This window comes from Electrona antarctica (assembly GCF_951216825.1).
Source record: "Electrona antarctica genome assembly, chromosome: 24".
NCBI classification, from domain to species: Eukaryota; Metazoa; Chordata; class Actinopteri; order Myctophiformes; family Myctophidae; genus Electrona; species Electrona antarctica.
The window spans coordinates 8,241,822-8,254,483 of NC_136803.1; the positions used below are offsets into that span (position 1 = coordinate 8,241,822).

A 12,662-nucleotide genomic window follows, 5' to 3' on the forward strand; every position below is an offset into this window, starting at 1 on the left:
TTATATAGCGCCTTTATCCAAGGCGCTTTACAGAGATTGTGCATTACATTCACCCATTCACACACCTTTACATAGAGTGTGCATTGCATTCACCCATTCACACACACATTCACACACCTTTACATAGATTGTGCATTGCATTCACCCATTCACACACCTTTACATAGATTGTGCATTGCATTCACCCATTCACACACCTTTACATAGAGTGTGCATTGCATTCACCCATTCACACACCTTTACATAGAGTGTGCATTGCATTCACCCATTCACACACCTTTACATAGAGTGTGCATTGCATTCAACCATTCACACACACATTCACACACCTTTACATAGATTGTGCATTACATTCACCCATTCACACACCTTTACATAGAGTGTGCATTGCATTCAACCATTCACACACACATTCACACACCTTTACATAGAGTGTGCATTGCATTCACACATTCACACACCTTTACATAGATTGTGCATTGCATTCACCCATTCACACACCTTTACATAGAGTGTGCATTGCATTCAACCATTCACACACCTTTACATAGAGTGTGCATTGCATTCACCCATCCACACACCTTTACATAGAGTGTGCATTGCATTCACCCATTCACCCACACATTCACACACCTTTACATAGAGTGTGCATTGCATTCACCCATTCACACACACATTCACACACCTTTACATAGATTGTGCATTGCATTCACCCACACATTCACACACCTTTACATAGACTGTGCATTACATTCACCCATTCACACACACATTCACACACCTTTACATAGATGGTGCATTACATTCACCCATTCACACACACACACATTCACACACCTTTACATAGTGTGCATTGCATTCACCCATTCACACACACCTTTACATAGATTGTGCATTACATTCACCCATTCACACACATTCACACACCGATGGCAGCGGAAACCATGCAAGGCACCAACTAGCACATCGGGAGCAATTAGGGGTTCAGTGTCTTGCTCAAGGAGTAAGGACCCTTCGACAGTAACTCTGGGGGAGCCCGGGTTCGAACTGGCAACCTTATGGTTACCATCCAGGCACTCTACCGCTAACCCACCGCCGACCTGACGTCAAATTTAAAATATGTCTTCTAACAGTTTTCTGAAATACCCCATGTTTCTTTATCAGTGGTGCTCAATATTTCATGTCAAGGAACCCCCAGAATTATATGCATTTGGCCGCCGACCCCCATCGCACCTTCCTACCTACATGACTGCCTGCCGAAATATGTCCCAAACCGCCCCCTAAGGTCTTCCACTGCTGGCCTGCTCGCTTTGCCTAAAAAAATGGCAACTAAAAAATACGGGGAAGCAGCTTTTTGCTTCTACGGGCCGACGGCGTGGAACAAACTCCCACTGTACCTTCGACAGGCAGCCTCTGTAGACATTTTTAAAGCTCAGCTCAAGACCCACTTCTACACCCTTGCTTTTAATTGATTTATTTGTCTTTTTAAAATTTTTTATTCATGTCCTCACTGTATTGTTTATGCCCTGCCTTTCTTTTCTTTTTTGTGTAAAGCACTTTGAGCTGCATTTCATGTCATGAAAGGTGCTATACAAATAAAGTTTTATTATTATTATTATTATTATCGGAAAATATGTTGTTCCAGGAACCCCTCAGAAGCAAAGATTTGAGTTAAAAACGTTCGCTCTGAAACAATATATATATTCAAAGATTTGAGCCACATAGGCATGTAACGATATATTGTATATCGATATTAATCGACGATATGAATCGATTCATTGAAATAAAAAATTGCGATTTTCAATTTAGGGGGGGCTAGTGTGTGATGATGTCACGTTGATGCTCATCAAGGAAGGCAATTATGTTTCTGCACTGTCAAAAGTAATGCTACTTCTTTTGCAATGTAGTTAAATAAAAAATCTCAGGGGGGAAGATAAATTATAAAAAATTAAAACGGTAATTTCTCATTAAAATATATATTTTTTTTAATATCGTGAAAAATCGTATCGTGAACCTCATATCGTGATACGAATCGTATCGTGAGTTGAGTGAATCGTTACATGCCTAGCGCCACATTTTCACTATTTTTCAATAGCTAAAGTATAACATAATGCTTAAAACTAGGGATGCACCGAAAGGGAAATTCTTGGCCGAAACCGAATACCGAATATAGGCAACCGAATGGCCGGTTATCCGAATATGATTAATATATATATATTTTTTCCTACCATTGCTGTCATGGCCGTACCTTAAAGCTACCTGATTTATGGCAAAAGAAATGGTTATGGAAAAAACTTAACTTAAATAATAATCACTATTATGGGTCCATAAAACATTTATTCAGCTCTTTTGAATGCATTAATTGCATACACTATTCGGTGATATATATATTTTGCCTATTTGGGCCGAAACCGAATAGGCCGAAAATACATTTTCTGCCGAATATTTTCTGCGGCCGAATATTCGGTGCATCACTACTTAAAACACTGAATGGGTTGAAACCAAGGGGCCAGTGAGGCGCTCCAACGTTGAAGCTCTGGGCCCTAGTGGTAAGAGGAAGGACTGCAGGCGGACCCGTGCACGGACACGTAGGACCATCACTCCCCTACGTCACCCATACGTCACTCCAGACCTCAAATTTGAGGTCCGGAGGAGGTACTTCCGGCAGTCTTCCGGGTGCTTCAAAACGCCACTGAGCAACTTCATCGAAATTAATAGCTTGGGGGCGGGGCTAGTGCTCCAGTTCGGTCTCTATCCTTTATATACTCTATGGTTAAAACACGTAACACCTCCTCCTGGCTCTGGGGGTCACAATTGAAGGCTCAATGTTCCAGAGATTCCTCGCAAAGCGTTTTGCCTTCAATGAGCGGAAGCTTGTCAAGCTTCCTGCGTGCGTAACATAAGTCCCGGAAAATACGCGCTGTGATTGGCCAGTAGTCACTTGAGTGACAGCGAGAGACATGGAGGAGGAGTCGCATGAGTGACGTCACTTGGGCAGCGACGCAGCCACGCCTTCAGCTCTTCTAAATAAGAAAGCTGCGGAGAACTGTTGCTTTGTGTTCACTCTGTAATGTTTTCTGTTAGTAATCTAATCGCCCCTGGCTCTGATGTTGTATTGTTGTATTAATCCATTCTGGGCGGGAACCCCTTTTGGTGTTTTAAGCAATATGTTATGCCATAGCTGTTGAAAAATAGCAGATCTACAAGCTCATAGCGCGGCACCGAGTGCCACGCTATGAGCTTGTAGGTCTGCCTCAAATCTTTGAATATATATCATTACAGAGTGAACATTTTAACTCATATATTTGCTTCTGGGGGGGAGGTCCCTGGAACAACATATTTTCAGATGGGGGGGGGCGGCGGCATATTACATATAATTTTTGGGGTCCTTGACATGAAATATTGAGAACCACTGATATAGAAACATGAGGTTTTTCAGAAAAAAATACATTTTAAAAAGACATTTTTTAAATTTTGAAGTCAGGCCTAAATGGGTTTATAACTCTGTTGTTTGTGTTTGTCTTGTTTGTATTGTCATGACTTGAGACATGAGATTTGTAAAAAAGACTTCCTGTCTTCATTCAAGATATATTAAGTGGAGGTAAGGTCACCAACGTCATTTTCGCTATCACGCAATTCCAGACGGCAGATTCGTCACACCATGGGAGCCAAACTGCACCCGGAAGTTCGGCAGAATGCACTGGAGTCAATGAGAGCTCAGTGACCAGCTCTATTTATATATAAAATACACTGGAGTCGATGAGAGCTCAGTGACCAGCTCCATTTATATATAAAATACACTGGAGTCAATGAGAGCTCAGTGACCAGCTCTATTTATATATAAAATACACTGGAGTCAATGAGAGCTCAGTGACCAGCTCTATTTATATATAAAATACACTGGAGTCAATGAGAGCTCAGTGACCAGCTCTATTTATATATAAAATACACTGGAGTCAATGAGAGCTCAGTGACCAGCTCTATTTATATATAAAATACACTGGAGTCAATGAGAGCTCAGTGACCAGCTCTATTTATATATCAAATACATTGGAGTCAATGAGAGCTCAGTGACCAGCTCTATTTATATATAAAATACATTGGAGTCAATGAGAGCTCAGTGACCAGCTCTATTTATATATAAAATACACTGGGGTCAATGAGAGCTCAGTGACCAGCTCTATTTATATATAAAATACATTGGAGTCAATGAGAGCTCAGTGACCAGCTCTATTTATATATAAAATACACTGGAGTCAATGAGAGCTCATGAACAAACACTATTTCTGAATGACTGAGACCTTTTGTAAAGTAATTGCTTCTGGCAAATAACAGAAGACATGTAACACATTGTTGTCTTCTGTGTTGCGTTTCGATGTGTACACTGTGTAATTTTTTTAGAGGTATCTAAAGAGCAAAAAGTACGTTTCTGAACGTGCCAAGTATCGCGAGACTGTCCACCGTTTCCTGCCTGGCAGCCAAATCTCGCGATACCCTCGGAACAGAAACGATACCTGCTGCCGTTTAGATCCTCAGATAAAATGATATACTGTGCACTCTGTGATTAGAAAACATCCTGTGATAATTATGTCTTCTTTTATATGCCTGAACCGATTATATGACAAAACGTCTCAATGGTTCATAAATAATGTTTGTTATGAGCTGGTCCAGCCGGCTCCATTCACTGCTTTGTATTCATGGAACTTCCGGTGCGAGATTTGGCTCCCATGAAAGTGTCCATGACACTTCCTTCTCTAAGCAACCAAATGGACCCTTACGGGTCTGTAACTCTGAGAGTGTAACACATGGAACCAAATGGACCCTTACGGGTCTGTAACTCTGAGAGTGCAACACATGGAACCAAATGGACCCTTACGGGTCTGTAACTCTGAGAGTGTAACACATGGAACCAAATGGACCCTTACGGGTCTGTAAATCTGAGAGTGTAACACATGGAACCAAATGGACCCTTACGGGTCTGTAACTCACCTGTCCAGCCCGTGTATCCGGTGCAGTCTCTGGGGTCGGCAGACTTCAGCCCGTTCTCCATGACCGCTAGCAGCTCGCTCACCTTGCTGCTCAGCTGGCGGGCGAACGGCGCCGTGAGCTGTGGGGGGAGGGAGGGGGGTAGAGGGGGCGTGGGGGGGTGTGTAGAGGGGACGGGAGGGGGGGGGAGACCAACGTTTCATCACACTGGTTTCTGTTGTTACTATTCCTGTCATGTCTATGCATTGATTGCATCGAGCCTTAACCCATTTTGGACTGAGGTCGATTAAAAAAGGCTTCTAAATCCTAATTTTTTTCTGAAAAACCCATGTTTCTATGTCAGCGGTGCTCAACCTTTTTCATGTCAAGGACCCCCAGAATTATCTCTATTGGGCCACGGACCCCCATCTCAAAATATGTAGTTCCAGGGCCCCCCCAGAAGCCAATACTTTAATTAAAAATGTTCGCTCTGAAATATATATTCAAAGATTTGTGCCACATTTTCACGATTTTTCAAAAATAGCAGACCTACAAGCTGGTAGCACGCCACTCGGTGGCGCGCTATGAGCTTGTAGATCTGCTATTTTTCAATAGCTAAAATATAACATAATGCTTAAAACACCAAAAGGGGTTCCCGCCCAGAATGGGTTAAAGTCTCTCTCTTGTAGCAACTAAAATGAATTGGACAGTCAAATAGTGTTGCACGATTAATGTGCAGCGCGCACACCGCACGCACACACACACACACACACACACACACACACACACACACACACGCACACAGTGACACACACACACACTTCCTTACCTTTCCCTGGGCATCGAACAGAGCCTGTGTGGAGGCAGGGCTGCCATCGTAGTCGGGGTAGGGGTTCTGTAAGGCTCTGGTGTCCATGACTGCTGCTGCTGCTGCGCTGCTTTCAAACTGGAACAAGTCAACACTATTAGTATCAGAATGTATAATATATTTAACAATAACAGCACTAGTCTATTAGTATCATAATATGGACATTGGAATTATTCACGTGAAGCACAAACATCTCAACATTTGTACGTGTATTACTTATTACTTAGTTATTTTACACCACTGGTTTTCAACCCTCTTCACATCAAAGTCCATTATTTAGTTATTCAGCATTTGAGCCACGGACCACCGTTTGATGACATTTAGCCTCTCAGACCCATCTGAGCCACGGACCACCGTTTGATGACATTTAGCCTCTCAGACCCATTTGAGCCACGGAACCACCGTTTGATGACATTTAGCCTCTCAGACCCATTTGAGCCACGGAACCACCATTTGATGACATTTAGCCTCTCAGACCCATTTGAGCCACGGAACCACCATGTGATGACATTTAGCCTCTCAGACCCATTTGAGCCACGGACCACCGTTTGATTGGCCATTGGGCTGTCTGTGTGCGTCACGGTATTTACGCACTACAGTGTACGCATGTGGCTCGACTGTTGGACTCACTCAGAGAGCTATTTGACACTTTGTGTCGCTATACCTGGCGAGGAGTGGAAGGTTAATTCAGTCTATAGTGGCGAGGAGTGGAAGGTTAATTCAGTCTATAGTGGCGAGGAGTGGAAGGTTAATTCAGTCTATAGTGGCGAGGAGTGGAACGTGAATTCAGTCTATAGTGGCGAGGAGTGGAAGGTTAATTCAGTCTATAGTGGCGAGGAGTGGAAGGTTAATTCAGTCTATAGTGGCGAGGAGTGGAACGTTAATTCAGTCTATAGTGGCGAGGAGTGGAAGGTTAATTCAGTCTATAGTGGCGAGGAGTGGAAGGTTAATTCAGTCTATAGTGGCGAGGAGTGGAACGTTAATTCAGTCTATAGTGGCGAGGAGTGGAAGGTTAATTCAGTCTATAGTGGCGAGGAGTGGAAGGTTAATTCAGTCTATAGTGGCGAGGAGTGGAAGGTTAATTCAGTCTATAGTGGCGAGGAGTGGAAGGTTAATTCAGTCTATAGTGGCGAGGAGTGGAAGGTTAATTCAGTCTATAGTGGCGAGGAGTGGAAGGTTAATTCAGTCTATAGTGGCGAGGAGTGGAACGTGAATTCAGTCTATAGTGGCGAGGAGTGGAACGTTAATTCAGTCTATAGTGGCGAGGAGTGGAACGTTAATTCAGTCTATAGTGGCGAGGAGTGGAACGTTAATTCAGTCTATAGTGGCGAGGAGTGGAAGGTTAATTCAGTCTATAGTGGCGAGTTCTCTGAATAACCTCATGTTTGTGTCAAACGTTCTCAAACATTTCCATGTCAAGGACCCCCAAAAATATATATAATTGGCCGCGGACCCCCATCTGATAATATGTTGTTCCAGGGACCCTCCCAGAAGCAAAGATTTGAGTTAAAAAGTTTGCTCTGAAAGAATATATATTCAAACATTTGCGCCACATTTTCACGCCGCGCTATGAGCTTGTAGATCTGCTATTTTTCAACAGCTAAAGTATGACATAATGCTTAAAATACCAAAAGGGGTTCTTGCCCTGAATGGGTTATTTATATTTATAATCGATATAAAAAGTACACATATATATAAATAGTGAATAAATAAAAAGTACACAGGTAATTTAACATTGGGGGTGTAACCATATGGACCCGCGTCCCGCTCGTTACAGAAGCACACAGAAGCGCGCCGCGCTGTGAGCTTGTGGATCGGGTGGACTTCTGGGACTCCAAAAACCCTGTTGTTAAAAGGAGGAGTTAAAAACGTTTGACTTAATATATTATATTCACATACTTTCACCATATTGCAAAAATGGCAAATCTACACGCTTGTAGTTCTGCTATTTTTCAACAACTATAGTGTAAAATAATGGTTAAAAGTGGTTGAAAGCTAAGGTGACAACACAGATGCATTAAAAAAGGCTTAAATTGCATATTTAGTCAGTGGTCGCGTCCCTGTTTTTACTACCCAGTTTCGCACCAGTGAGGGGAGGGGCTAGCCCACACCGTGCCCAGTGAGGGGAGGGGCTAGCCCACAGCGTGCCCAGTGAGGGAGGGGCCATGCCCAGTGAGGGGAGGGGCTAGCCCACAGCGTGCCCAGTGAGGGAGGGGCCGTGCCCAGTGAGGGGAGGGGCTAGCCCACAGCGTGCCCAGTGAGGGAGGGGCCGTGCCCAGTGAGGGAGGGGCCGTGCCCAGTGAGGGAGGGGCCGTGCCCAGTGAGGGGAGGGGCTATCCCACAGCGTGCCCAGTGAGGGAGGGGCCGTGCCCAGTGAGGGAGGGGCCGTGCCCAGTGAGGGGAGGGGCCGTGCCCAGTGAGGGGAGGGGCCGTGCCCAGTGAGGGGAGGGGCCGTGCCCAGTGAGGGGAGGGGCTAGCCCACAGCGTGCCCAGTGAGGGGAGGGGCTAGCCCACACCGTGCCCAGTGAGGGGAGGGGCTAGCCCACAGCGTGCCTAGTGAGGGAGGGGCCGTGCCCAGTGAAGGGAGGGGCTAGCCCACAGCGTGCCCAGTGAGGGGAGGGGCTAGCCCACAGCGTGCCCAGGGAGGGAGGGGCCGTGCCCAGTGAGGGGAGGGGCTAGCCCACAGCGTGCCCAGTGAGGGAGGGGCCGTGCCCAGTGAGGGGAGGGGCTAGCCCACAGCGTGCCCAGGGAGGGAGGGGCCGTGCCCAGTGAGGGGAGGGGCTAGCCCACAGCGTGCCCAGTGAGGGAGGGGCCGTGCCCAGTGAGGGGAGGGGCTAGCCCACAGCGTGCCCAGTGAGGGGAGGGGCCGTGCCCAGTGAGGGGAGGGGCTAGCCCACAGCGTGCCCAGTGAGGGGAGGGGCTAGCCCACAGCGTGCCCAGTGAGGGAGGGGCTGTGCCCAGTGAGGGGAGGGGCTAGCTCACAGCGTGCCCAGTGAGGGAGGGGCCGTGCCCGCCACAGTCGGCGCACACAGAAGGTGAGGCAGACGGCTGTGGAACCGTGAAGCAAAACGTGTTGAAAGAAACGACACAAATAAAACCTTGGGCGAAAACAGAAGCTCAACACGAGGATGAAGGAGACATTCAGTCCCAATGTCCAGTTTGCTGCAACTACTACTCTGGTGTTGAAACTTAAATTAAACTATTAAATAATACAGCCTTTCCATAGGAGTATCTTTTTATTTGTCCAAGAAGAATACAGGCAGTAGCATTTTATATATATATATATATATATATATATATATATATATATATATATATCTTTTTTTTTTATTATTATTATTAGTAGTAGTAGTAGACTAGTAGTATTAATAGATTATTATATTTTTAGATTCAGTCTATTTTTTTTTATAATTATCCCATTTTATATTTCATTTCAATTTAGTGTCTACAGTATTTTTGCTTTGTCTTTGTGAAAGTCTTGCTCAACCCATTCTGGGCGGGAACCCCTCTTGGGGTTCTGTACAGTATGTACAGTATTCGAAAATTAAAAATATTAGATGCTGCTATATAAATATTTGAAGTTTTTCAGAAAACTTAAGTCAGGATTTAGAAGGCGGTTTAGAATGGGCGTCAGGCCAAAATGGGTTAATGTTGTTGCTAATATAAACTTTATTTCACATTTTCATCAGGACCTTTTTGGAAACTGGAAAAATACCAATGAACCAGTGGTCCTTGAGGGGGTTCCTGTTGGGGTCCTTGAGGGGGTTCCAGGTGGACCGGGGACCACCCAGTGGTCCTTGAGGGGGTTCCAGGTGGTACGGGGACCACCAGTGGTCCTTGAGGGGGTTCCAGGTGGTCCGGGGACCACCCAGTGGTCCTTGAGGGGGTTCCAGGTGGTCCGGGGACCACCAGTGGTCCTCGAGGGGGTTCCAGGTGGTCCAGAGACCACCCAGTGGTCCTTGAGGGGGTTCCAGGTGGTCCCCAGCTAAATTATGTACAGTTGGTAACTAAATGGACTAATGGACCATTATTAGATATTTAACCCTTATAAATCTTATTTACGGGTCCATTTGGTTTCATTTTACGCTCTCAAGAGTTAAATTATTGTTAAACATCTGCATTACTTAACAAACCAGAAGTTACACAACTAGAGAATGTTTAAGAATTGTTATTTTATCAGTGTTTGCCTGTTATCTCTCCTAATGGTACCAACATCAATACAGCATGGATGGAACTGTGGACAAAATGTTATCCAATGACAACAAAATATTAGTTTTGGGTCTTAAGAGGCTAAATGTCATCAAATGGTGGTCCGTGGCTCAAATGGGTCTGAGAGGCTAAATGTCAGCAAACGGTGGTCCGTGGCTCAAATGGGTCTGAGAGGCTAAATGTCATCAAATGGTGGTCCGTGGCTCAAATGGGTCTGAGAGGCTAAATGTCATCAAATGGTGGTCCGTGGCTCAAATGGGTCTGAGAGGCTAAATGTCATCAAACGGTGGTCCGTGGATTAAATAGTGAATAAATAAATGAAGGGCCTTATGATGTGAAACCACTGATATTAAAACACATTGTGGAACAAACAAAAAATACAAAACAAAAAAAACACCCCCGCACGCGCCGCGCGCGCACGCACACACACGCACACACAGATACAAACACGCGCGCACGCACACGCACACAGACATGTTCAATCACTGCAGCAGCGTGTTAGCATTAGCTTTAGCTTCCGTTTTTTCCACAACACCGAACGGCGCGCAAATAAAAACCAACGACAACAACAACGATAACGATAATAACGGTGACGCGTCCCGTGGGTAAAAAACACTAGACGACATTAAATAGCGAGTGTAAAAGTAAAGATGAGAGAATAAAGATGAGCATTTAATAAACACACAGACAGACATACCACCGCACTGCAGAATGACCTGGTGAACTCTGACCTCTGACTGGTGTTGTTGTTCCGGGGCGAAGCCAGGGCCGTTGCCAGGTTAGGTGAGAAAAAATCCCCCAATCCAACCCTTGATGCTGAGTGCCAAGCAGGGACTGACCCCCCCAATCCAACCCTTGATGCTGAGTGCCAAGCAGGGAGGCACTGGAATTGAACCCCGACCTCCCAGTCCCAGGGCGGACACTCTAACCACACGGCCACTGAGCTGGTCTGGAGGGTCCCTGGCACAAACTAATTGTTTAGATGTTAATGTAGGCTAAGGGTCCTTTTATTATTTTATTACAATTATTAAATTATTACATTAATGGGGGTCCTTGACAAGACATGGAACTGGTTTAAACGCCATTAGGAAGCAAGTCCCAAATCAGCAACTATACTTTAGAAACAAGCCCCCCAAAAAAACGCAACCAGCAACTACCAATAATTACAAGCAACTTTATAGAACACAACAAGTAACATATAACGCTTATAACAAGCGGACATGGCAACACTGGGCTAAACTCTCCGTTTCTAGAGCGGTGCTGCCACCTGCTGTTTAGGAGGAGGGGTGCTGCATGACTTGTTTATTTGCAGGGTTACAGTCCGTGGTTCTCAACCGTGGTCCGGGGACCACCAGTGGTCCTTGAGGGGGTTCCAGGTGGTCCCCAGCTGAATGGAGAGTTGGTAACCAAATGGACCCTTATAGATCTTTTCTTTAACTCTTGAGAGCGTAAAATGAAACCAAATGGACCCCATTTGGTTTAATTTTACGCTCTCAAGAGTTAAATTATTGTTAAACATATATAGGAAAAGAAATCACACCCATGTGAAGTGAGGGGCGCTAATATATTCAACTCATGTTGATTATAGGTGATGTAATGGTGATGTAAAACAGACGGTGCAAATGTATTGTTAATGGCATTTAATGTTTGTGTTAGGGACAAGATGAAGATTAAATAATCCTTTATCCTCAGTCCCAGCTGTTATTGAGATTATTAATGAATTTGCAGTATTCTCTGGATATAAAATTAATTTTGGTAAATCCGTAGCACTTCCTCTTGGAAGCACAACATGCACAGAATTATTAGGACATATCCCGTTTCAATTGACTCCCAGTGGCTTTAAGTATCTAGGCATACATGTTTCCCTTAAATTTGAGTAAATAAAACTTAATGTAGACCCAGTGGTAAGCAAAATAAAAATTGATCTTCAAAGATGGAGCCCCTTATCGATATCTCTACTTGGACGGGTTGCTATTGTCAAAATGAATATATTACCGAGGCTTTTCCAATGCAGATGTTGCCTAATTATTTTCCAAATAAGTATTTTAAACTAATACAAAGTATGATTCGCAAATTTGTATGGAAAGGCAAACGTCCTAGGCTTAAACTAGAGAAATTACAGGTACCAGAGATAGAAAGGGGATTAGCGCTCCCAAACATAATGTATTACCACTGGGCATCACAAATTAGATACATAGCAGAGTGGGTAAAAAATGATACAAATTCATCTTTTCTTGATTTGGAGGGTGTTGGATGTTTGTCCGCTCTTTCTGAGTTGCCATTTATAAACGGAGCCATTTCACTCCAAGGGAAGAGAGAACTTTATTGTGAGAAATACCTTGAAATATTGGAATCAAATACGTAAACATTTTGGTATTACTAACACATATTCAGTTCTTGCTCCTGTTTTTTGTAATCCTGACTTTGCTCAATCATGTTCAGATGTTGGGTTCAGAGCCTGGAAAGAGGCTGGTATTTTAAAAATACAATATCTCTTTCTGGTTGGAACCTTAAAATCCTTTGCCCAAATTAGGAATGAATTTAATTTGCCTCAAGTACAATTCTTCAGGTATCTACAATTTAGGAGTTATATCCGTACCATTTTACAAAAGAGAGACGA

The 12,662-nt window shown here is 44.3% G+C and overlaps 1 protein-coding gene across 2 annotated transcripts in view; it reads right to left on the reverse strand.

Moving 5' to 3' along the window:
* Positions 1-10,886, reverse strand: part of lancl1 (LanC antibiotic synthetase component C-like 1 (bacterial)) — a 28,311-nt gene extending 17,425 nt beyond the window's left edge. The window contains exons 1-3 of one of the 2 annotated variants that reach the window (XM_079495956.1): positions 10,774-10,886; positions 5,795-5,911; positions 4,990-5,107 (exon numbers count right to left, since the gene is read on the reverse strand). In XM_079495956.1, coding sequence (XP_079352082.1) covers positions 4,990-5,107; positions 5,795-5,881 — 205 coding nt within the window. In that variant the 5' untranslated portion in view covers positions 5,882-5,911; positions 10,774-10,886. Of the gene's footprint in view, positions 1-4,989; positions 5,108-5,794; positions 5,912-10,739 lie in introns of both variants that reach the window. The other variant, XM_079495955.1, reaches the window with a different exon arrangement.
* Between the last annotated feature and the right edge of the window lie 1,776 nt (positions 10,887-12,662).